This window comes from Heteronotia binoei, chromosome 6 (assembly GCF_032191835.1).
Source record: "Heteronotia binoei isolate CCM8104 ecotype False Entrance Well chromosome 6, APGP_CSIRO_Hbin_v1, whole genome shotgun sequence".
NCBI lineage: Eukaryota > Metazoa > Chordata > Lepidosauria > Squamata > Gekkonidae > Heteronotia > Heteronotia binoei.
The window spans coordinates 116,466,885-116,492,506 of NC_083228.1; the positions used below are offsets into that span (position 1 = coordinate 116,466,885).

A 25,622-nucleotide genomic window follows, 5' to 3' on the forward strand; every position below is an offset into this window, starting at 1 on the left:
CTCTGGGCTCAACAAAACATTATGTGTGATCCAGCCTTGTAGTTCTTGAGAATAATCGTTCCCAGATGTTACCTCTGCAGCAAGTTGGAACAGGGGAATCCTTGACCCACTTTGGGTCATGCTGAGCCCTCACAGTTCTCACTGGTGGGCAAAAATTATGGCCTGGAACCAGTTGCCATCTCTGTGCCTCAGCAGTCCCACCTGTAAGATAATCAAGATTTATCATATTTGTTCATTGAGAAGGGAAGTTTAATAATGGTTGTAAAGTCTTAGAAAATTAAAAATGCTATTCAGTAATAGCTGCATATATGCCCAGAAGGTCGTTATGTTCAGCCTCCCAACATCTGTTGGCCATCCCCGCCTCAACTAGGGCCAGGGGTTTTTTGGTCCTGGCCCCGACCTGGTGGAATCAGCTCCCTACAGAGATCCTGGACCTACCTGACTTATTAGCCTTCCGTAGGGCCTGTAAAATGGAGCTGTTCCATCAGGCCTTTAGTTGAGGCTGCCGATGTCTATTCTTGATCTGGTTGGTCTCCCCTGTCGGCACTGTCACCTGTGTTACAACATGGATTAGCATCTGCCATCTCTATGAGATATCATGATGTGAGACGGCCAGGCTAGGCAAAATGTGATACGGTAAACTTCTCTGAGTGCTGTTGAGCTGTCTGTTTTTAAAATGTTTTTATTGTATTTTATAGTTTTATCATATGTTGTACTCCGTCCTGAGCCCTTCAGGGAATGGGCAGAATAGAAATATACTAAAATAATAAATAAATAAATGTAGCTATTAAAGGAAAAACTTTGTTGTCTTGTAAGGTAGATAATGGAGAGTAGGCTTCTGACCTGTAGATGGCTTTGGATTTGCATTTACTCCAATTTCAGCATCATTCAGGTGACTTTCTGGAGGAGTCACCAATCCCCTTTATTTCTCCACCCACTGTACTCTCTTATTGGCTATAATTAAAGAAATTAAAGAAATAAAATAGATCTCTACCCCGTGGAGGGCAAGACTGGCTTCTCCAGTGTACTATGCAGAGTGGGAACTCTTGATAAAGAAGACATTATAAGGTAAGAGATGCTAACAAATGTTTCTTTATCTTGATGAGGGGCCTTTTTGCAAGACATATTTGATTTCAAGTGTTGGTATGCTATTATTGATGAAAGTGACTGTATTTAAAACAAATGAAGCCTTTTACTACATCTTTTCCTAGAGAAAAAACTCCAGGTGATGTTAGATAGATAGACAGACAGACAGACAGACAGACAGACAGACAGACAGACAGACAGACAGACAGACAGACAGACAGACAGACACAGAGAGAACACAATCAAGTATTGCTTTTCTTAATACTTTCTACTGTAGAAGCTTTTAGAAAGTTGAATTTCTAACTTCTTTTATTAGCAGGGGAAAGTAATTTATAATTGGCTTATAAAAGCAGAAGAAAGAGACTAACAAAGAATAGGCAAAGGCTAGTCACACACAACTAGACATTGTGACAAAATTCAGTTTCGAGGCAGAGTGGTATAGTGGTTACACTAACCAAGACAAGGGAAACTTGAGTTCAAGCCTCCACTGGGCCATGATGAAGCTCTCTAGAGAAGCTTGGGTCAGTCAATACATCTCAGTTTGATCTACCTCACACTGGTTGTTATGAAGATAATATAGTCAGGAAGCTCTCTAGAGAAGCTTGGGTCAGTCAATACACCTCAATTTGATCTACTTCACACAGGTTGTTATGAAGATAATATAGAGTTGGGAAGCAATGCATGCACCACCCTGATCAATGTTTTCAGGGGAACGTCTGTGTGTGTGTGGGGCGGGGGGTGGGGGGAAGCAGATCTTCAAATCACCATCTGATACCAGAACAGCAACAACAATAGCAAAAGGGCTTGAAGCTAAGTGGCAGAGCACACACTCTGCATACATAAGTTCCTTGGCATCTCTTGAAAAAGGATATCAGGTAACAGGGCTGGGAAAGGTTTCTGCATGAGATCTTGGGAAACTGCTGTGGGTAGAGCAGTCAACTTTAGGACAGGTAGCCAGTGGTGGAATTCAGCATAAGACAGCATCATAACCTCATAAAAATTTTCAGGTGGATTCACTGGAAGTGGACAATGCAGAAGGTGCCATTCCAGGTATTGTCACCCAGGGAGGCATTTGCAAGAGTGACATTTTGAGGAGAAGTTTATTGGAGAGGAGGATGCCCTTAAAGTGCGTATATGTGTTCATGGGACAGGCTGTCCAAAGCATGAACTAGATACTAAAGTAAAAGCGAAAGTCCACAAGGTGATGTTGCATTGCTGGTGTGGTCTCATGGTTGAACATAAGACAGACCACTGGTCCATCGAACTTAGTACCATTTGCTCTGATGAGCAAACCTTCTCTTCAGGGTTTCAAGCAGACAAAAAGTCTTACTACCCAAGATCCTTTAACCAGTGATGACAGTGACTGAGCCTAGGAGCATCTGCTTGCTAGGGCTGGTGCTAGGGGTTCTGCTGCTCGAGGAAGACCCCTGCACCATGCCCCCTGCAAGCTCCCTTTATGGAGCTCATTGTGCATGCCATCATGCAGGATGGTGAGTGGGGGGGGGGGGGTGAGAGAGCAACGAGCGGTGCACAAGAGTGCTGCCATGCCACCACTTTCCTCTTGCACTACGCTCTTCAGAGGCTTCCAAGGGCTTCAGAGGCTTAGTGGCACCTGGCCGCTTTCAGGTTGAAAACAGCAGAGCAGTGCCTTCCAAAGCAGCCGAAAGCAGCTAGGTGCTGCAAAAACAGTGTGCTCTTTGGAGGCTTCCTTGAAAGCCTCTGAAGGGTGTAGTGCACTGTGCAGCACTCCTCTGATCCTGCCTTCAAGGCAGGCTTGGAGGAGTGCTCTGCATGGGCAAGGGGGAGTAAGGGTGGCGCTCCCAGGTTGGGTAGTACCCCAGGCAGCCACCTACCCTGTTGACTCCCACACGCTGGCCCTGCTGCTTGCACACCATGGGTTCTAGTACTGAGCCCTAGCCCTTTGTACATGTATGAGCATTTTCTTTTACATCGTTTTGCACTGGTGGTCCATAAAACCGGGATAGGAAATTCAAATTAGACCCTGATTTGTCTGGTGTCCATTTTTAGAATAGGAACAGCAGTGAGGAAACTGGGGCCCAAGAAAGAATACAGTCCCAGTCTATAATTTGCCTTTATTACTCTTGAGACCTAGAGCCAACAGTGGGCCCTGAAATCGTGATTGGAGAGAAATCAGTCTGATTACCAACTAGTCAACCTCACTTTGCTCTGACTAAAGGAAGGAAAAGGCACACGAGAAGAAGAAATGAAGTCTATTTGCCCCAGTAGGGAAGAGCAGGCTTAATGACTCCATAACTTGTATAAAAACTGCCATGTTGGCTTTACTTATTGTCTGAGCAGCTGGATGCCAGCTATTCTTATTGCTGTCTCTCCACCTCTTCCACTTCCATATGTCTTCCATACTATTGTCTGATGAAGTGTGCTTTTAGCACATGAAAGCTTACATTCTGAATAAAACTTTGTTGGTCTTAAAGGTGCATCTTGACTCTTGCTTTGTTCTACTGCTTCAGACCAACACAGCTGCCCAGCTGGATCTATCCACCTTTCCTTGTCACTGTTTTGGCCTGAATGGCACAAGAACCAGATCTGACAGTTATGCCCAAGACCGATCAAGCAGAGTGGCTTTTCCTGTTTCTGGAACATCTACATGCCATTTACCACATATGTGGTACATATTGGTACATTACACACATTGACAAAAAATATGCAATGAAGTATTCTGTGGCACTGAGATTCTGCCCATACAGCCATTTCCCTCAGCAACTGCAGCATGATACCAGAAGTGAGGGAAATTGTCTGTACATGTACGTGTGTGAGAGAGAGACATGGGGAAGGGGAGAATCAGTTAGTGTCAGGATTTAGCCCTGTGAGGAAAAAGGAAGGGGCAAGCCCTGTGGCCTCAGCCAGACTGCAAGAGTCATTCAGTTTTCCATCCTGCTCTGCATAGGTTTGTAATTCTTTCTGTTCAAGAGACTCGTCTATTATCTCCCTCCTCAGCCTTTCCCTTCCTCTGCTGCTTATATAATGCTTCCCAGGACTCTTCCTGCCTCTCTTCTCTTGCTTGTGAGGAGGTCCTTACAATGCCTTTACTCACAAGCAGACCATTATTTATGTATAACAAGACCTCCCTTGAGCTCAATGGAACCATTTGCCTGGAGGAACTCCACAGTAGTGCAGCCATTCCCTACCTGGGTTCTCTTCCCACTCTGCCATTAGTCTTAGAATCATAGAGTTGGAAGGGACTTCCAGGATCATCTAGTCCACAATGCAGGAAACTCACTAATACCTCCCCTAAATTCACAGGATCTTCATTGCTGTCAGATGGCCATCTAGCCTCTGTTTAAAAACCTCCAAGGAAGGAGAGCCCACCACCTCCCGAGGAAGCCTGTTCCACTGAGGAATCGCTCTAATGGTCAAGAAGTTCTTCCTAATGTTGAGCCAGAAACTCTTTTGATTTAATTTCAACCCATTGGTTCTGGTCTTACTTTCTGGGGCCCACAGAAAACAATTCCACACCATCCTCTATATGACAGGCCTTCAAGTACTTGAAGATGGTGATCATATCGTCTTCCTTCCCTACCTATATTTTGGGGCTTTTCCAAGGTTGAGTAATCTCAAACCCACACAAGCATTATCATCTGGGCTTTAGGGACTGCAGTGATCTCAGTAGTCTGTTTGCTGGCCTAGTGAAGCTATGCTCCCCTGAACCTCTCTCTGGAAGTGACCTTGAAGCAGAAAGTGATGTCATGGCATGTTTAATTATTCAGATTTATTGAAAGGCCTTTCCAAAAAGCCCTAGGAAATGAATGAGAAATGTTTATGAACGGAAGGAAAGAAGGCTTATAAGGCAGGCAGGAATCTCAGTCCTTGATCCTGAAGAGTTTTGTTTTTAAAATCTCATCTATCACTCAGAGATGGTGGGAATGTTTTAAAAAGTGAACATGTTTTTTAAAAGATTGCATGAATTATCCTATTAGGAAGTTTTATTGGCCTCTTCCTCTGTTCCTTAATAGAACAGAAAGACAATTTTAGCAAAGGCATTCTACTTTTGTCATTTTGGTTCAAAATATAACATTATTCTAAATCAGTCCTGAGGAAAAGCAAGAAATGCATTTAGATAATTGGCCAAATAACACCAACAAGATTTCACAGAAATGTGACACATTAGTTCTTCAAATGAACGGGTTGTTTGTACCAAATAGAAAATGAACACACCGGAAACTCTAACATTTCTAAGCTTCCTTGTGACATAAAAATGTCTATCTTCAGTTGAATTACCAGTTTATATTTCAAGGGATGATAGATGAAGAGCCAGCCAGAGTACAGCAAGGCAGACCTCAGGTGACAGATTTTAGGAGACATTTAAAGGTACTAAATTATCAGGATTTCAACAGCAGAATCTTGGACTGGTCTTGTATATCCCATCCTGTTCCCCTGCTGCCTGTACAGAATACATTTGAAAAGCCATCAGGGCAAAAGAAAAAAACACTGAAGATACTAAAACAGATTATCTGTTTTGAATGGCTTCTTTATTATTATTTTTATTATTAATTTTTATTTGTATCCCGCCCTCCCCGCCTGGGCAGGCTCAGGGCGGCTAACAACATTCAATAAGACATGATATAAATACAATAATTAGAACACATTAAACACATAAAACACAATTAAAATTATAAAACAGCATAATTTTTTTTAAAACAACACTAATCCAGCATTTATAGTCTATAACATATATAATCTATAGTTTAACAACAGCAGAGGTGTTCTGGGCGCTGTTACATATTTAAATAGTGGCAAGAATCATTGACGAATCACTTTGTTGGATCCTCTTAGCAGAGCCATTAGGGTTGCCAGGTCAAATTCAAGAAATATCTGGGGACTTTGTGGGTGGAGCCAGGAGACTTTGGGGGTGGAGCCAGGACACATTGGGGTGGAGCCAGGAGCAAGGTGGTGACAAGTGTGATTGAACCCTGAAGGGAGTTCTGGCCATCATATTTAAAGAGACTGCACATCTTTTAAATGCCTTCCCTTCATTGGAAATAATGAAGGATAGGGGCATCTTATCTGGAGGCTCATAGAATTGGATACCCTGGTCCAATCCTTATGAAACTTGGATGGCATTTTGGGGAGAGGCACCAGATGCTATGCAAAAAATTTGGTGCCTATACTTCAAAAAACAGCCCTCCCAGAACCCCAGATACCCATAGATCAATTATCCATTATACCCTATGGGAATCGCTCTCCATAGGGAATAATGGAATGCCCAGCAGACATTTCCCCCCCTCCCGCTTTCTGATGACCCTGAAGTGGGGGGAAGGCCTCCAAACTAGGGGATCCTCTGCCCCCATGTGGGGATTGGCAACCTTAAGAGCCATTTATCTAAGGTTATGTGTGTGTGTGTGTGGGGGGGGTGCAGTGGTGCTCCATCCTTGGCACTTCTTGGATGATGTCTGACTCTGCAGATATTTTATATGTTTCTCAACTGTGTTTTTGGTGAATAAAACAAGTATTCAAGTGCTTCTAGGTTTCCCTCTTGCCTTTGTCAGCCCTGGCAGTGCTGCTGTTACCACTCTTCTGTTGTTTGCCGGTGTGTAGCATTTGATAGTAATGGGTCTTTCCAAAGATTCCTTCTGAGTGTTTAAGTTGGTGTTCTGCTCCAATAAACCTCACAGGCCATTACCTTGCTAATTGTTTGAGCTACAGGGCTCGTACAATGCTACGGATTGTCCTCGGTCTTGGAGTGGAATATACCAGGGCTCTCCTGAAAAGGGAAGTGGCCCTGTAACCTTTCGCATCTTGCCTCAACCTCTTGCCAGCATCTTTTTTTTTTAAAAGAACCAAAACAACCTCTCTGTTGTTTGGCCCTTGGCTGACTCTGAAGCTTGGGTTCTTGTGATGTGTGTTTTATTATCAGCTTATTGGCACAATGCTTCACACCATATTGAAGATGAAATGCTGAGTGAAGTATGCACACAGACCTCTGTGAATATATGGTGACAGCCAATCATAGTCGTTGTTGTTGTTGAAACACTCAGTCTCTGGGTGATATACAGGCAGGGCTTTTTTTTGAGCAGAAATGCACAGAAGCGCCATTCCGGCTGGCTTGGCACCAGGGGGTGTGGCCTAATATGCAAATGAGTTCCTGCTGGGCTTTTTCTGCATATAAAGCCCTGTGTATAGTACTGATAAAAACATCAACATGAAATGAAAAATCCAAATAACATTGATACTGCAGATTTTAAAGACCCAGATGGTGAATTCTGATTATTTTCAATTTCAGACTGCTGGCTACTTTGTGAGCTGGGGGGGGGGGTAGAGGGGCAAGGAGGGCACAGGCAAAGTGATAATGCAATGATCAAGATCAACTTCTGGATAAGAAACCTTTCTATTTCCTATGGACAAAAAAAGTCAGTGTTAGGGAAAACACCCTTCTGAATAAAAACCTCCAAGGAAGGAGGTTTACATTAGTTGTACTCCACCTTTCTCACAGGGACTCAAAGTAGTTACACACAGTGAGTCAGTACAATTGACAAACTGGGACATTCAGTAACCAGTACATTAAGATTTTAGAGGTCTGGAACCACCAGAAAGAACTGAAGAGTAGCATAAGTATTCACATGGCACATTAAGTGGTACAGAAATTACATAAATAGGATCCTATATACATTAAGCCAGGGTTTTTCTGTAGAAAAAAGCCCAGCAGGAACTCATTTACATATTAGGCCTCCCCCCCTACATCACCATTGTTTTGCATAGGGCTTTTTTGTAGAAAAAGCCCAGCAGGAACTCATTTGCATATTAGGCCACACCCTCTGACACCAAGTAGCTGGAACAGCGTTCCTGTGCATTCCTGCTAAAAAAATCTCTGCTTTAATAATAATAATAATAATAATAATAATAATAATAATATTATTATTATTATTATTATTATTATTATTATTATTATTATTATTATTATTATTTAAGCTATGCACAGCATTATAGACTCTACAGTCCCTAAACATTTATCCAAACAAGTTTGCAAAACCATTTTGTACAGTGAAACCCTATTACCTATTACAGAAAAGCCCTCTTGAATAGTTAAGTTTTGCATCGTTTATGAAAGCCAGGAGAGTGGGGGGTTTCCTGAGCTCCCCAGACAGACCATTCCACAAGGTGGGAGTCACAGCAGAGAAGGGAGAACGTTTACAGGGCAGTTGTTAATTTTGCCTATTTGCAGGTTGGCACCTGCAGAAACCCCTGCTGACTTGAGGAAAGCTGTTGCAGCCACACACAGGGAGAGAGGCATCTTTAGGAAGCATGGTCAGGATTTTCTTCTGATGTTTAGATAACCTGAGTTTGCCCTTTCCTGCAAACAAGCTACCCAAATGAATAGTTTTATATAGCTTCATATGAATACATGGCTTCATAACTGAAGGCTCAGGAAAGACTCATATGGGATCCAGCGTGGGGCTAAGGAATAGAGGGACACTGAATTTTGACTGAATTCCTGTTCTGGCAAGGGCCTCTAGGCCTGCAACATGGAATACCCAGTCTGACAGTGAGGGTAGAGCGTATATTAGTTTGTAGTATAAATTGACTATTCCTTCCGTATGCAATTACTTAAGTACACCCTTCGGCTGCAGCTTTAGCTCAAAAAGAGAAAGCAGTGATTGTGAGAAGTCACCAGGAATTTCACCGTTGATATTTTAGAATTTTTGATACTCTTGTCTTTGGACCCTTTTTCAGAGTGTAAATGACTTCCCTACTTTGACCATATAGGACTAGATGACCCTGGAGGTCCCTTCCAACTCTATGATTCTATGACTCAGTTCCTTTTGGTGGTAGAAAGTGCTGTCAAGCCGCAGCTGACTTAGGTGATCCTGTGGGGTTTCCAAGGCAAGAAAGGCTCAGAGGTGGCTTGCCATTGCCTACCTCCATGTCATGACCCTGGTATTCCTTGGAGGTCTATCCAAATGCTAGCTAGGGCTGATCTGGCTTAATTTTCAAGATCTGACTAGCTTGGACTAGCCTGGGCTACCCAGGCAGAGCCATATCCTCTTACAAAGTGCTAAAACAGGTTCAAGTACACAGATAGATGCATGCATCATTAGTCCTTTGCTGTTCTAGCGTCTCCAAAGCTGCATTAAAGAAAAAGGCTGTTCATTGCCTCCCAGGTGTTAAGAACACAGTTTGCCTGGCTTTCCTGTCTTGCTCACCTATATTGAGGTACCCTCTGCAAGTTCTAAACATATAGATTATTTCATATTTGGAGCTGTTGAAGGAGGAAGCTAACATGCCTGAGCAGTGTGTTAGGGAATGTGCATGAAGCCTGACATCTCTCAGTACAGTTAATGTGAAGGGCAGGATAAGCAAAGCTGGCATTAGCATTAACTGAACTTGAAGCCAGGATGGAGTTGCTGAACCCACTCTAAAGCATTAGACCATGTATAAGCGTTGACCATGTATATCATCCATTTGGCACCACACCACACACCAACCAGCTTGCCCACTTACAGTGCCACCACCTCCCTGACTGCCTGGCTCATATCTGCTCCCCTTCCCCTAATTACCTGCAACTCCAGCCTGCCTGGCTCAAATGGTAGAGGCAGCAACCACTCCCTGCTGCCAAATGCACAGTTTAAATTACACAGCTGCATTGGTGGCCCAGCTTGATCTCACTCTCTTCCCCATTGCCTCTCCTGAAGCATGAAAGTGAGAGCAGGAGCCTGCAGCTGGGCTGGTTGCCATATGGGGGCTGTAGCAGGCTCTTCTCCTTTCCCCATCAGCTTGTGCACCTTTTTTAGTTGCTTATAGAGGTTGCTAGGGAACTCTTAAAATGGCATTCCAAATTGGCTGTATTGGAGTCCTGATGTTTGTACAAGCACAGACATTACTTCTCTGATTCAGGGGGTTTTCAGACCTTGCTGATTTTCCAAGTTTTTATATTTTTGTGTAAACCTGGAGGTTCCCCTAGGTTTGTAAAAAGTTGTTCATTCTTTATACCTGGACTCAGTTTCTGGATTTAAGGATCCATAACTGAGGCCATGTTGAGAATTAGGTACAACAGGTGGAGAATCCACAAGGACATATAGGGGCATCTCATTTTCCCTTTCCCTCCCTCAGTAGCCCCCATAACTTCTCCCCTTTTTCTGCTCCTTTCTCTCCTTCCCACCCACCAGCCAACCTTCCTTTCTCTGCCCCCACCCCCATCTTCAGCATTCCTGCCTTCCCTTCCCTTGGCAGCCTCCACCTGGGAAAACTAGGGCCTAGCTTTATAGTGTTGGCCACTGGGATGGGCCCGTTGCACAGGGAGGAACTTGCATGGACTTGCAAGGGGCACCTTTCTTCTATATCCATTTCCCACACAATTTCCCTCCTCCTCGCAACCCTATATCCTCACTTTTCCCTTCTCTCCTTCTCACCTACCAATTTACCTTCTGCTCTCTCAACTTCAACAATGCTGTTTATTTATTTAATTCATTTATGCGCCACCTTTCTTCACAGTGGGGACCCAAAGCACCTTACATCATTGCCTTTTCCTCCTTTTTATTCTCACAACAATTGTATGAGGTGAGTTAGGTTGAGAATGTGTAACTGGGTCAAAAATCACCCAATGAGCTTCAATGGTACAGTCCATATTAAAACTTGGGTCTCTCAGCTCCTAATCTGAAACCTGAACCATTATACCATACTGACTTTCAGGGGTCGATGTGGTTGAACAGTAGCAAGCTGTTGGACCTGGGTGAATCATGCAAGTCAAGTGGGAGCAACTTGTCTGATAATTGCTGCTGGCCCTTTCTCTCTTAAAGGTTGAAATAGCCTTGGAAAGCATCCTCCCTGTACCATTTACTAACAGAAACCAAGGCTTGAAATCTGGTGATATTGTTGCAGTTCTCTAATAATAGCCACTGAAGTTCATTCATTTCTTAAAGCAATGAGTGCTGTTTCTATCCTTTTGGGGTGTTTTTGTTTAGATTTTTCAGTTCACCTGGAGCTTTTTCAGGTTTGTAGAAAGATTTTCCTTGTCTATTCATGATTCCAGTCTCCAGATTTTAAGTATCCACAGATTTTGCAACATTGAAAATTAGATATAGTGATGATTGGTAGGACATTTAGAGCTTTCATTCCATGATGGCGTAGTGTGAGTTAGTAGTTTAAATGGCAACAGTCATAATTGCAAATGAAAAGATACTTCTGTCACCATCTGAATGGGTTGTCAGCTGGTTGTGTAAACAATGGTAGATATGTGGGCATAATTCACATGGTTGTGGACTGTGAGGAGGGCCAGTCCATGACAGCATTTCATTCTAAAGATTAAGTTATGAAACAAGCTGCAATCTCCTCACCTTTTCCGAATTAAATTACTTAGTTAATGTGAAATTTTATGAAACAAAGAACAGAATAGTATATCACAAAAAGACTGTACCTTCTTAATGCATTTCTTTCATTTTCTTCTTGAGCAACACGCTTAATTTTGCTTCCATTTATTACTTCCTATTAAAACATTTCAATGTGTGTAATTGTGCTTGACTTCATAGTCATTATGGAATTATCTCTGACTGGAATTCAACTTTGCAGTGGACTGAATGAACCACTGCAAATATTCTTCAGCTGCTCTAAATGTTCTAGCTCACTCAGGCTTACACATCAAATGGTTCCTCAGGTTTTATTAAAGTTGTTATTAGAGATGTTGCAGGGCATACAATTCCATAAAGCTGTTAGTCTTGTTATTTCTGGGTGCTTGGGGAAAAAAAGGCTTTTGGAATTCTGAGTTGGCTGACTTTGAACAAAGACATAAATCTCCATCAAATATGGACTCTGTTGTGTCCTAGGTTCAAATGGAGAACTGTTACTTTTGGAGGGAACTGTTACTTTTGGAGGGAAGCTGAACAAGCCAAGCTTGTACTCCACACCAGGGTTCCAGAGAAGGCCTAAGCATGCCCAATCAGGGGAAGGATTGAAACATAAGTAGCCAATCAACATCTAGGCTCATACTGTACCCTGATAGGCCCTTAGGCCTCTGTAAATAGCCAATCCATGTACATAGTTAAGGTCCAATCAGAAGGGGGCAAGAATTGTATAAAGGAGTGGGAGGTTTGAATAGAGCTCAGTCTGTGTGTTGGTGTTCCTAAAGTAAAGCTTGCTGAAATCACTCTCCGACTCTGGTCTCTTACTGCGCCGACCCCAGTACTTTCCAGACTCATTATGGCTAAATCATTTTACACTTGCAGGAGAACATCAGGATTCCTTGGTAAAGGGCTTCTTTAGTTCATAACTGGATCCCTTTTTTTGAAATCTCATAGCTAAGCTACTGCACCAGTGAGTGCTACCTTCCCTCTGATTTTGATGGTTTTCATGAGAGGGCAATTCCAGACATGAGAGCTAGGTTGAGATGAGGAGGTGAAATTATTGTCTGAGAACTTCACATATTCAGTAAACAAGTTGCTAACATATAAAGCATATGTAAAGCAGCTATATGACACACAGTAGATAATAAGGGGAGGGACGGTGGCTCAGTGGTAGAGCATCTGCTTGGGAAGCAGAAGGTCCCAGGTTCAATCCCCGGCATCTCCAAAAAAGGGTCCAGGCAAATAGGTGTGAAAAACCTCAGCTTGAGACCCTGGATAGCTGCTGTCAGTCTGAGAAGACAATACTGACTTTGATGGACCAAAGGTCTGATTCAGTATAAGGCAGCTTCATATGTTCATAACAAGTTGATAGCTCAAAGGCCTCTTCATTTAGGGTTGGATTGAATAACTGCCTTCTGTTCAGTCTTCCCCTGACAGATAAAGACTTTCTCCATAGGAGAAAGGAGGACTTCCATCCTCCAATGACTCCCTTCTGTCATCATACATTACAGAGTCCTCATGTTCGTTGCACAATGACATGAGGGCATTGAAACAGACATTCAATGGGCGTTTTGTCCCAGATTCATGAAAGTCCCAGATTAGCCGCCCTGAGCCTGCTTTGGCAGGGAGGGTGGGATATAACTATGAAAAATAAATAAATAAGTTTTTTTTCCTGCTTGAAACTGGTATGTAGCCAAAAACGGTGCCTGTCTTCTTTTCCATGCTGTTTTCTCTTCCTTAAATCACCCCACGAAGCCACTATTTGTTCTGTTATGAAACTTGCCTGCAGCCACATAAGTAATATGATTTTGCAAATGGACTGATTGCAGCTCATGAAGTGTCTGAGGAGAAGGAAGCAGTGCAGAGGGGAAGACAGCAGCAGCCACTTCTGGCTGTATATCCTAGTTGTGAATAGAAAATAGAGACACAAAAAGTCTGATTCAAAGCCCTTGTGGTGGTATCCAACAAACCCAAGATGAGATGTTCAGAGGCGTTTGCCATTGCCTGGCTCCACATCATAACCCTGGACTTCCTTGAGGGTCTCCCATCCAAATACTTGCCAGGGCTGACCCTGCTTAGCTTCCGAGATCTGAGGAAATTGAGCTAGTCTGAGCTAACTCTATGGTTTTTATCATGTTGTTTGTATATGTTGTGAATTGCCCAGAGCCTTGCAGTAGCAGGGATTGGGTGATGATGATGATGATTGATATCACATTGATGCAAGGACTCACTTCTGGATTCATGCCAGAAGTTATATCATGCTATTTCTCTGATGGCATCCTCCATGTGCCTCCCTCCCCTAGCTGGCAGCTGGTAATTCTAGTTTGAGATGATGGGACCTGTGTGTGGGACAGGGACTGTAATAAGAATGGGAGTTGGATGGATTTCAGTGCAATAGATTACTTCATCCAATTGTTTGATAAACACTGATTAATAAACCTGATCAATCTTTATTTAATGGGGAAAATACTTTCCCACACAAACAGCAAATCTAGGTTTGTTACTGTGTGATGCAGGGATCCCCAGTATGATGCCAGTGGGTGTCAAGGTGCCCGCTGCTACCTTTCCTGGCATCCACCAACTGCTTTTTGAAAGTGGGTGCGGCTTTTATCCAGCAGAGCTTTTAGTTGGCTGTTGGAGATCCAATTGACTGTGCATATTAAAACAAACAACATCGTTCAGTGGCAACTGCCACCATAGTGTTGATTTTATTTTCTCTCACTTATCATTCCCTTTGTATTTTTTTTTTTTTTTAAATTAGCCTCTTCTCCTTGGCATTTGGACATCCTCTGTGTGGCTGGCTTAGCTTCCTGTAGCAGCCATTTTGTAGTTGCGCTCACCACCCTGTGTCAGAATTCCAAAGGTGACCACAAACTCAAGAAGGCTGAGGACCCCTGATGTAATGAATAAACAGCTGGACATTTCTTAACGTAAAAAGGGAGACTGTTTATGTGGTGTCAGTTTGCACTAATTTTGTTGCATAAAACTTTTGTTTTAATTTTCTTTAAACAGCAAAATTAAAACCCTCAACAGTCTGCCGAGTCCTCACCAGCCAGAAAAGCTGAACATGTTGACTGGGCTAGGTTAAGAAAGTGATGGGGGCATTCGGAGGAAAGAAAAGGAGGCCTGTTGGTGAAAATAATGTGGAAAGTTGCATCCTTCTGGAAGCCAGCACTCATACACATTTGATAGTTCGTAGTCATGCGAGTAATTAACTCATGGAGGAATTTTCCTTATCTTGCTTAGGAAAGAGCAAGTCTTGGGTAGCAGAGCGGAGTGTATAAATATATTTTAACTGTCCCCAGGCAGCTGCTTAGGTGTGGGCCAGTTTTATTAGAGATAAGGGAAGAATGTGCATATGGAAACATATAGGAACAAGGAAAGTTTAATTAGTTGAGAGAGACCCAAAGAGTTTTAACAGTGCAGAGATGGAACCTGCTGGTTTTTTTGGCGCAAACAACTAAAACTAGAGGTAATGGAAGTGTATGTTAGTTTGCTATTACTTGAAAAAAAGTTGGCAATCCGGTGGAGTAAAGTTTGACAGTTATTACATAATTCAGATCTGGCCACATACCGTCTTTTAAAAGAAGTGCTCTACACCTTTATCTGTAGCAGTCCTGTACACATGAAGCTGAAGATATGTAGGGCTGTGAACTTTAGGCTGAGAAATACATGGAGGTTTTTTTTGGGGGGGGGGAGGTGGAGCCTGAGGATGGTGGGCTTTGGGGGAGGGGAGGGACTTCAATGAGATATAATGCCAGAGAGCCCATCTTCCAAAGCCACCCTTTTATTCAGGTGAACTGATCTCTATTGTCTGAAGATCAGTTATAATCCCAGGAGATCTCCAGCTACCACTTGAAGTTTGGCAATCCTAGAAGATAAAGCAACAACAAAGTGCCATGAGGTCCATAGAGGACTTGATAGACCTCCTTCCTTTTCTGCAAAGGACTGCTATAGCAGGGTGGGAGTGATAATGGAGAAACTTGCCAGGCCATGTGGTGAGTGGGCTGCATTTGATTTAGTGGGTCAAATGGTTTACAGGCCAGCATTGGAGCAATCCTTACCCTTCATGATTTGCCATGATGATACCTCATAAAGACCTGAAATGTACTCAACTGAGGGAGGAACTCCATTTCCTTGTTGGATGTAATACATACCAGATGAGAGAGAGCCAGTTTGATGTCGTGGTTAAGTGTGCAGACTCTTATTTGGGAGAATTGGGTTTGATTCCCTGCTTCTCCACATGCACCTGCTGATGTGGTCTTGGTTCAGCCACAAGTTCTCTCAAGGCTGTTCTGCTCAAGATCTGTTCTGGGAGAGCTCGCTCAGTGCCACTTACCTCGCAGGGTGTCTGTTGTGGGGAGGGGATTGGAAAGGAGATTGTAAGCTGCTTTGAGACTCCTTTGGGTAGTGAAGGGCAGAGTATAAATCCAATCTCCTCCTCTTCCTTCTCCTTGTCATCATCTTCTTCAGCATGACTTGAACTATTTTTGCTGTTTCCATCTCATTACCAATCAAAAGGGTTGGATATGAGCAAATTGTTCTTGCTGCTACCACTCTGTGGACAAACTGCAGCATCTGAGCTTGCAGAAAGTATAGTAGCAGAAAAGCGTTGCACAATAGATTCTGTGGAAGCAAACTGCAAGACTTCAAAAGCTCTAAAGGAGCAGTGTAGTTAATTTCTTTGCCTTACAAGGAACAAAATAAACTGTTAAAATGGTTTCATGCCTACTCCCTATATTGTATTAAAAAAAACAACCGTCATTTCTTGGCCATTTCCTGGCATCTTCTGTTGATTACTTTAGCAAATATATCAAATTCCAAGGAGTACAGGAAGGAAACTTGCTCATGGTCCCTCCTCTGGACACTATGAAGTCTAGCTATGGGGCGGAGGGGGTGGGGACATAATGTACTGCTAACAATTTGTATGTATCCTATGGAGATGATTTCCTCACTGTTGTGTTTATCTTTTCCAACAGCAGCAATAATGTGGGGCATTAATTGGCGTTGGGCCATCTTCAGTGTAATGAACATTGTTGCTGTGCTGAATATAGAAGGTAAAAGTACTCCATCCCCCAAGCACACTAAGATCAAAGCCATTGAAATAGAAGCCACTGACAGTCATGACACGTCTGTTGCCCCACCCACTGAAGACGGCCTTTTCACAGAAATAGGTGAAACCAGCGACACAACGACGGAGCTCTCCACACCAAACTATGCCTTCAGAACTGCTACTACGCTCTTCCCATTTGAGAACTTTACCCTTGATTCAGCAGACTTCTTCTTTAACTGTTGTGATTGCTGTACTCCAACGGCAGGACAGAAAGGGGAACCTGGAGAACCTGGCCTGCCAGGTAAAGCAAAGCAAAGCAAAAGCTTGCTGATGTTATAGTCTCATCGAAAAAGGATGATAACAGCATTTTGTTATTCGTATTTCAAAGAACAATCAACCACTGAACAGTATTTAAAGTGGGGTGTGTGTGTAAAGCTGCCAACCTCCGTGTAGAGCCTAGAGATCTTCTAGAATTACAACTGATCTTCAGAGTACAGAGATCGGTTCCCTGGGAGAAAATGACTGCCTTGGAGGGTGGACTCTATGACATTATACCATATTGAGGTACCTCCCCTCTCCAAACTCCTCCCTCCCTAGATTCCAACCCCAAATATCTAGGAATTTCCCAATCCAGAGTTGGCAACCCTGGGGAGGGGGAAAATCAAACATCCCACCATTAATATAAAAGTTTAACTTTCATCATGAGTCAAGTGCTATGTTTAAGAGGTGAGGAGGCCAAAAGCCCTGCCCCAAAGAATAAGAAAACAGCACTATCTGCCCCAACAATCTATTTCTAGCTGGAATTCATGTGGAATATCCAGGGCTGGCGTGTGGGAGTAGGTGACCTAGACAATTGCCTAGGGTGCCAGCTCCCAACAGGGGCAGAGGGCAGGTGCCCCCTCCCTGCTCACTCTATCTCTGAGCCTCCGACTGGAAGCTGAGGGGTTGGAGGAGCTCCCCCGGCCCCTCAGTGCCCAGAAACAATGGCGCTTTCAGCCCTCGGTGCCCTCTGAACTCTGATTCAAAGCAGCACATGTTCTTTCTGGGCGCTGAGGGGTTGGAGGAACACCCCTGGCCCCTCAGCACCCAGAAACAATGGCGCTTCAGTGCCCAATGTGATGACATTATCTCTGGATGATGTCATCATGCCCCGTGCGTGCAAACTTTTCCCTCATGGGAGGGGGGTGGGCACTCATCGGGGTTCTGCCTTGGGCAGCAGAACACCACGTGCTGACCCTGGGAATATCCTTAATATCCAAGCCATGTTGGTGTCATAAAATGAAAATCTGTATGTAGGCTTCTGTGTGGCACACAACCAAGATATAAAGTCAGTGCTTCCTTGCTGTCTACCTGCAATTACTATTCATAGGTATTTCTTTATGTTATTCATTTATTACATTTTCAACCTGCACTGCTTTCAAGGAGGTTCTCTCTCAATTTTTTTCCTGACAACAACTCCTGTGAGGTAGGTTAGGCTCTGAGATGGTGACCAGTGCAAGAACATACATCTCGTGAACCTCATGGCTAAGTGATAATCTGAATTTGTAACCTGCTGTGGCTTTATTTTTCATGGAATGTATTGTTTCAGTTGATATCATTCCTTTGACTTAGTGATACTTTTCAGTCCTATAATGTAAGAATTCTGCATCTTGACTTTTTAACACAGGGCTAAAAGGAGAGATGGGGGAAAAAGGCCTCCCAGGTCAACCAGGAATTCCTGGACTGCAAGGTCCCAAAGGATTCAAAGGAGAAAAAGGTATGGACAGTGATACAATGGGGAGGGACAGTGATATTGTGGGGAGGGACAGCAGTATGATATTGTCCAGTCTCATCAGATCTTAGAAACTAAGCAGAGTTGGTACTTGGACGGGAGATCACCAAGGAAGACTACAGAGAAGGCAATGGCTAACCACCTCTACTTCTCCCTTGCTTTGAAAGGCCTTTGCTGGGGTTGCCATAATGTGACAATCTTTATATATGTAGTGATAAAGCAGGCATTTCATAAAGAGATATGGATTTGTTTTCCATAGCAGCATTTCCCACAAAAATATAGAAATCATATGACAAATTATTTCTTAAATCCACATTTCTATTGATTCTATTCAGACAGGGAACTGGGTGATTGCAGAGGTTTTACATCTTTGGTTGCCTATTTTTAAGCCATATGCCTTTTAATTTTTTTTAAAACCTTTTTTCTTAAACACTTGTCATGTTTAAATTTGAAAATATAATAATTCCACTATCCAGGTCCCTCATCTTATGGAGGTCTTACCAGCTGCTGTGGTGCAACTGGAAATGTGCAACACTGCAGATGAAGGCACATCCTGTCTGTGCTGAGGACAGAGTTGCCAGGTCCTACCTCGCTGCCAGTTTGGGGATCCTGGACCCAGCTTTCTCACTCCTAGAAGCCTTGTCAGCACTGGCAAGGGTTTTTCCCCTCAAAAACATTAAAAGAGTCCTTCTTTGGTTCCACTGTGTGCTGACATTGCTGTGAATTACATGGCAATTTCTCTCCTGCTTGGAGCAGATGAGTCCAGTGTTTCTAGTCTGTGGTAACCCCTTCACTCCCAGGCCATGGAATTTGCAATATGCTCTATCAGACGCTAGATATAACTGTGGCCAGTTTATGTGCCACCACCAGAATGATCTGACTTTGTGAACTGGAAAGTGCATGCATGCAATATGTGGATCAAGGCTTCCATAATTTCATGAGGACCCATAGAAAGAATATGAAGCGGTATGGAGAAAATCTTGGAAAAAATTCTGTGGCTGTAATAGTATTTAGGAGTGAAAATGCACATTAAGATGCAATGTGCTGTATTTGTTGCAAGTCTAGAATTTGCCAGTCTAGATGTTAGTTTTGTCTGAGGTTTAAAAAACTGTTCAAGGGGTGATAACAGACAGGTGTTTTAAGCCGTCCCAGGGACAGAAGGCAGGTGGATCAAAAAAGCATGTCCACATACGCACATCTGCCTGCCATCCCCATCCTGACCGCAGCCCACCTGGGGCTGTATTGAAGCCACCTCAGAAAGGCACCACTTACAAAATGGTGCCTAATTTCTGAGGCAGCTTTGAGGTGCTTCCCCAGCCATCTGGAAAGCCAGGAAGCACCTGGGGAGCGACTGAGAGGTGTATAAGTGTTCTGAAAGCTCCATCAGGGCACATGCAGCCCATCCCTGTTTCAGGGGCAGGCTGTGTGCTGTCTGGAGGTATCTGTTCTGCTCCTCTTCCAGCTAGCTCTCTTTGGGGCTGCTTGATGCCACCCTGAACTGGCCTTCTGTAATCACCCAAGCATTCAGCTTTCTTTCTCCCTAGTCATTGGAAGCTCATGACTGTATATATTTACGTAGCATGGCTCCAAGAAATTGATTTAAAATAAAAGATGGCAGGATGCTGGAATCAGAAAATTGGCTTGGAGTTTCTATTTGAAAGTATTGTTTATACAAGTACCCCCTACATGCACATGCACACACATTCTATAATTTCTTATATATGATGTAATTACCAAATCCACAAGTTGGAGAGTTAATAGCTTCTGCTGTCATTATGAACCAACTTCGTGGTAGCCAAGCAAGAAAAAAGCTCCATGATAAAACTCCAGTTAACTAACTTTGTTATTCATAGACCATACAACAATTGTCATATTCATGGAAGAGACATCTAAAATTGTCATAACTGATTCAACCTAAAGAAAAGTGTGGTATAGTCATGTAAGAGATAGTAGTGCCAAACAGGGAAAAAATATTAATAACAAAATATATTATGGTGAAAATGTCTTAGGAGATAAAGGAGAACATGGTGACCAAGGAGCAAATGGAACCCCAGGATTTCCAGGCAAACCAGGAGAACAAGGTATGCCATGTATAATCTGAGGGAAGTCAATGAGAGGGACTATCCACAAAATATATCACAATTTAATGCACTTCTTTTGCCTCACTGTCATCTTGTCCAATAAATTGTCAAATACCCCAAATAATGTTATTAACATCATAGATTCTTATACACACCACTTCAAAAATATACCCAAACCAAGTTTAAATGTAGAAGCAGAGGACACAGAAGGACTTGTGGGGGATATTCTTCATGTGTCCTGTTTGGTGTAGTGGTTAAGTGTGCGGACTCTTATCTGGGAGAACCGGGTTTGATTCCCCACTCCTCCACTTGCACCTGCTGGAATGGCCTTGGGTCAGCCATAGCTATCGCAGGAATTGTCCTTGAAAGGGCAGCTGCTGTGAGAGCTCTCTTAGCCCCACCCACCTCACAGGGTGTCTGTTGTGGGGGGAGAAGACACAGGAGATTGTAAGCCGCTCTGAGTCTCTGATTCAGGGAGAAGGGTGGGGTATAAATCTGCAATTCTTCTTCTTCTTCTTCTTCTTCTTCTTCTTCTTCTTCTTCTTCTTCTTCTTCTTCTTCTTCCTCTTCCTCTTCCTCTTCCTCTCGCTCAACTGTTTCCTCTTCCCCAGCAGACCCCTTGACTTCTTCCTTTTTTCTGCTTCCTTCTTTCCCACCCACCTACCTTCATCTGCTTACCCCATGTCAGCTTTTCCTTCTTCCCTCCCCCTGGCATTCTTTCTGAGCAAAAGGCTGGCCAAGTTGTAAAAGTTGTGTGGCAGTGAGTCACTCGGGTGAATTGTGTGGTGGCTATCTCCAGGCTTGGAGGAGTTATGCAGGTTGCACAGTTGCAAGTGGTCACTGCTAGGCCTGGCCAAGTTGCTTAGCACTGAATTGGCTGGGTGAACATGTATTTTATATTACTCATATAATTAAGCATATAATTAATTGTTCAATTAAGCTTCCATTTATCCTCACAACAACCCTATGAGGTAGGTCTGGTTGAGAGTGTGTTGCTCTGTAACCTTCCATGGCAGATTGGGGATCTGAGTGATAGAGATACATGACAGGTTGCTTGAAAGTTCTCTCGTTACATGTTGCCTATTGTGAAGATAACCTGGTTCAGGGTGTTCCAATTCCTTTCAGTTTTGGCACTGCAACTTCCATAATCATTCTGAGGTTGGTGGTCAGTTTTCAGACATGTAGCATTATTTTCTGAGTTATGCCTACCACAGAGTCCCTTAGCTTCCACTGCAAATAGCACATGGTGGTTGTAGTTTGTCTCATCTGGGCTAAGATTTTCCAGTGTCTTTCAATTTCAGCCCTGAAATCTCTGCAGTGATTATGCAGTCAGTGGTCAGTTTTGAGTGTCCTAGCTTTATACTCTGATATACCTGCCAGCATGGTGTGGTACAGGGGTGACCAAACTTGCTTAATGTAAGAGCCACACAGAATAAACATCAGATGTTTTGAGAGCTGCAAGATATGAACATCGGGTATGTGAGAGCCACAAGGAAGGAAGGAAGGAAGGAAGGAAGGAAGGAAGGAAGGAAGGAAGGAAGGAAGGAAGGAAGGAAGGAAGGAAGGAAAGAAAATAGATGTGGGGAGGGAGGAGGGATGGAGAGGTGGAAAGAAAGACAAAAAAAGAAAAAAGTGATTTAAAGAGAGAAATGTCTTCTCCAAGTCAGCCAATGGGGCTTGAGAGCGACACCATGTGTGTGAAAGAGTCACATGTGGCTCCTGAGCTGCAGTTTGGCCACCCCTGGTGTAGATCTGGGAAACTCAGGTTCAAATCTCCACTTTGCCATGGAAACTTGCTGGGTAACCTTTGGTCACACACACTCAGCCTAACCTACCTTGCAGGGTGGTTTTGAGCGTAAATTGAGTTGCCAACCTCCAGGTGGTTCCTGGAGATCTCCTTCTACTACAATGGATTTCCAGATTACCAAAATCATTCCCCCTTGGAGAAAACAGCTGCTTTGGAGGGTGAACTCTATGGCATTACACCATGCTGAAGTTCCTCTCCTACCCAAACCCTGCCTACTTCAGGCTTCACCCCCAAAATCTCCAGCTATTTCCTAACCCAGAGCTGGCAACCCTATTCCCATTAGGGAGAAAGGCAAGATATAAACAAATAAACAACAGGTGGACAGACAGGCCAATACTTTTATTACTATAGATTCATGGTTACAGCAACCCAGGTGATTCATTTTGTTATGATATTTTGTTTAGTTCATGGTCATATGGAAGGCAGTGGAATCTTTGTCCGGGGAGCCATCTTCTCTCAGAATCTGGCTTCTCTCAGAATCTGAGGGGTGAAGCCAATGCTGCTTCCCTGGTAAGAGAACTGATCTAGTCTCCCTAGGCTTCTCCTGGATGTTGAAGGCACTTCCTGGAGCTTCTCCAGATGCTGCCTCTTGGGATGATTCCAGAAAATGCTTGTTTTCAGAGTCTTCGGCTTCTTCATACTTTGAGGAGAAACTGCTGCTCTAGCCCACAATACAGAGAAGACAAGTATACCTGGTCCTTAGTGTTGCTATCTCCACATGGGGAAATACCTGGAGATTTTGGAGGTGGAACCTGAGGAGGGCAGGGTTTGGGGAGGGACTTCAATGTGGTATAAAGCCATAGAGTCTAGTTTCCAAAATGGACATTTTCTGCAGGTGACCTGATCTTTCAGTTTTCAGTTTCAGTTTATTTCAATTTATATCCCGCCCTTCCCACCAAGGCAGCTCAGGGCAGCTTACAACATATAAAATCTAACATAAAGTTTGGCTTTACAACAATTTTAAACAGTAAAATAATAAAACATAGAACAGCGATCTGCCGAGATGCTACACTACAACCTTCCATGAAGTTTCAATGTCAGTTAGTTATAAGCCAGTCGGGAGAGGGCTGTCTTACAGGCCCTGTGGAACTGCCCAAGGTCCTGCAAAGCCCGCACCTCTTCCAGCAGCTGGTTCCACCAGCAAGGTGCCGTTACCGAAAAGGCCCTGTCCCTGGTGGATTTCAGACGGGCCTCCTTTGGCCCAGGAATTACAAGCAGGTTTTGAGAACCCGATCTCAGTACTCTCTGGGGAACATGTGGGGAGAGAAGGTCCCTAAGGTAGGCAGGTCCTAGGCCATATAGGGCTTTAAAGGTAATAACGTTTGTATTCTGGAGATCAGTTGTAATAGTGGGAGATCTCTAGTCACCATCTGGAAGTTGGCAACCCTACTAGTCCTCCACTTTAGAAAAGGAGATTGTTGTTGACGTCAGTGAATTGTTTGAAATGTACTTTTCCTTATGACCTTGTGCATTTCTTTTTTTACATTTTTAGGTGAAACTGGACTTAAAGGTGACAAAGGAAACTATGGCCTGCCAGGAGCAAAGGGTCAAAAGGGTTCCAAGGGGGACACATGTGAGAATGGCACCAAAGGAGAGAAAGGAGACAAGGGGGAGCTGGGATTGTCAGGGATTGATGGAGAACATGGAGAAAAAGGAGAAAAGGGGGATGTTGGTGAGAAGGGTTACTGTGGAGACCCTGGTGAAAAGGGGGATAAGGGAGAAAGGGGGGATATTGGGCTTAAAGGGGAAAAGGGCATCAAGGGGGACATGGGAGTAGAAGGCATGCATGGTGGAGATGGGCCAAAAGGAGAAAAGGGTGACCCAGGTATCAGAGGTGAAAAAGGTGACCCTGGCCCAACTGGGATGATGGGACCTCCTGGGATGAAAGGATTTCCTGGTTTCAAAGGAACCCGAGGACCTCCTGGAAAGAAAGGTGCAAGAGGGCCCAAAGGTTCAAAGGGAGAGACCTCAAACACCCCAAGGTCAGCTTTCAGTGTGGGGTTATCCAAGCCTTTCCCACCCCCCAACATTCCTATTAAATTTGACAAGATTCTGTATAATGACCAGGAGAGTTATAATCCTTTGACTGGGAAATTCAACTGCACCATTGCTGGGGCGTACGTCTTCTCTTACCATATGACTATCAGAGGGCGGCCCGCTCGGATTAGTATTGTGGCCCAAAACAAGAAGATGGTCAAAACTCGGGAAACTCTGTATGGTCAGGAGATAGACCAGGCTTCATTCCTTACAATTTTGAAATTAAATGTGGGGGATCAGGTTTGGCTGGAGGTTACACGTGATTGGAATGGGGTTTACGTCAGTGCAGAAGATGACAGCATATTTTCTGGCTTCCTTTTGTATCCAGATAATGTATATGAAACCCTATTATAAGTGTGGCTTTAAGAGAATTACCAAGAAAAAAAATCCTTCCTCTGTTGTTATTTTAGATAAATGTATTTCATAATCCACATCATAGTTCATATATTTATATCTATAATGAAATACATTCATTGACAGAAGAACCCTAAATATGGGGCACATACCCTGAGGTAATAATTTTCATGGATGTTTAGGAAAATATCATTAAAAATGACAACTTTTTTTCATTTTAGTCCTGTGGTAGCTTATTAGGTCACTGAAATTACCTCATAATATCACTTTAGTTTTCAATTAATGCAGATATGGTCCAGTCTCACATATGTTTCCCTTGCTTTGGAATTAACATCAATATTCTAGAATCTGAACAACGGTTGTAGAATTTTACACAGAATCAAATACACTAAAATATCCTTTGATCATTTCTTCCAGTCACATGAATAGGTTTTTAAGAATGTTTGCTGCTCGATCCAGCATCAAATGATAATATAACATTTGATGTAGAGACTGAACCATATAATCAATGTATAAAAAAACCTTAACCGTGTATCAAACTGCTGTTGTGCTTAAATAAATCATATTCATTTGGAACGATATATAATAAAGATGACTGCTTGACTGAAAGTGTTCTATTCCCTTTATGAGGCATGCAGAAATGAAACACACTTGTTAACAAATTGAATGATCAAGTAATGCAAAAACAAATGATAAATATGAGAGTGGTCCCTTATTTATGACCTGGGTGGTATGAACAATTGTAATTCTTGACAGAAGATACATTATGAGAAAGCTGGCCAATGCCTGATCTACAGCATTGTCCCATTTTTTTTATTTAGCTCTCCCCAGTTCATGTTGTGCACATTTTCTTCCAAGCTTAGACCTTCTCTTATTGGACTACCAATCTTTGTCAAGACTTTCCTTTTACATTCTTCTTCTGACTGGCTCGAGATTCATAACCTCATCAGCCAATGATAAATGGGCTTTTTATCACTGTCACCCTCCTCTTTACTTTTTTCACTGTGGCTCTAGCTACTGGTGAGATAAGGAGGAGGAGAGGAGAATGACAGCAAAGGAAGGTGACTCACCTCCTGACCCATAATATTTTCCACCAAATCTGTGTGTGCAAATCTGGGTGGAG

General features: G+C 43.2%; 1 protein-coding gene across 1 annotated transcript; it reads left to right on the plus strand.

Moving 5' to 3' along the window:
* The first annotated feature begins 1,017 nt into the window (after positions 1–1,017).
* On the plus strand, positions 1,018–24,669 carry OTOL1 (otolin 1). Its single transcript, XM_060242433.1, has 5 exons — positions 1,018–1,068; positions 16,376–16,750; positions 18,116–18,205; positions 20,230–20,301; positions 23,601–24,669. Exons 2-5 carry the CDS (start codon positions 16,384–16,386, stop codon positions 24,497–24,499), a joined length of 1,428 nt encoding a protein of 475 aa, XP_060098416.1. The 5' UTR covers positions 1,018–1,068; positions 16,376–16,383; the 3' UTR covers positions 24,500–24,669.
* The last annotated feature ends 953 nt before the right edge of the window (positions 24,670–25,622 follow it).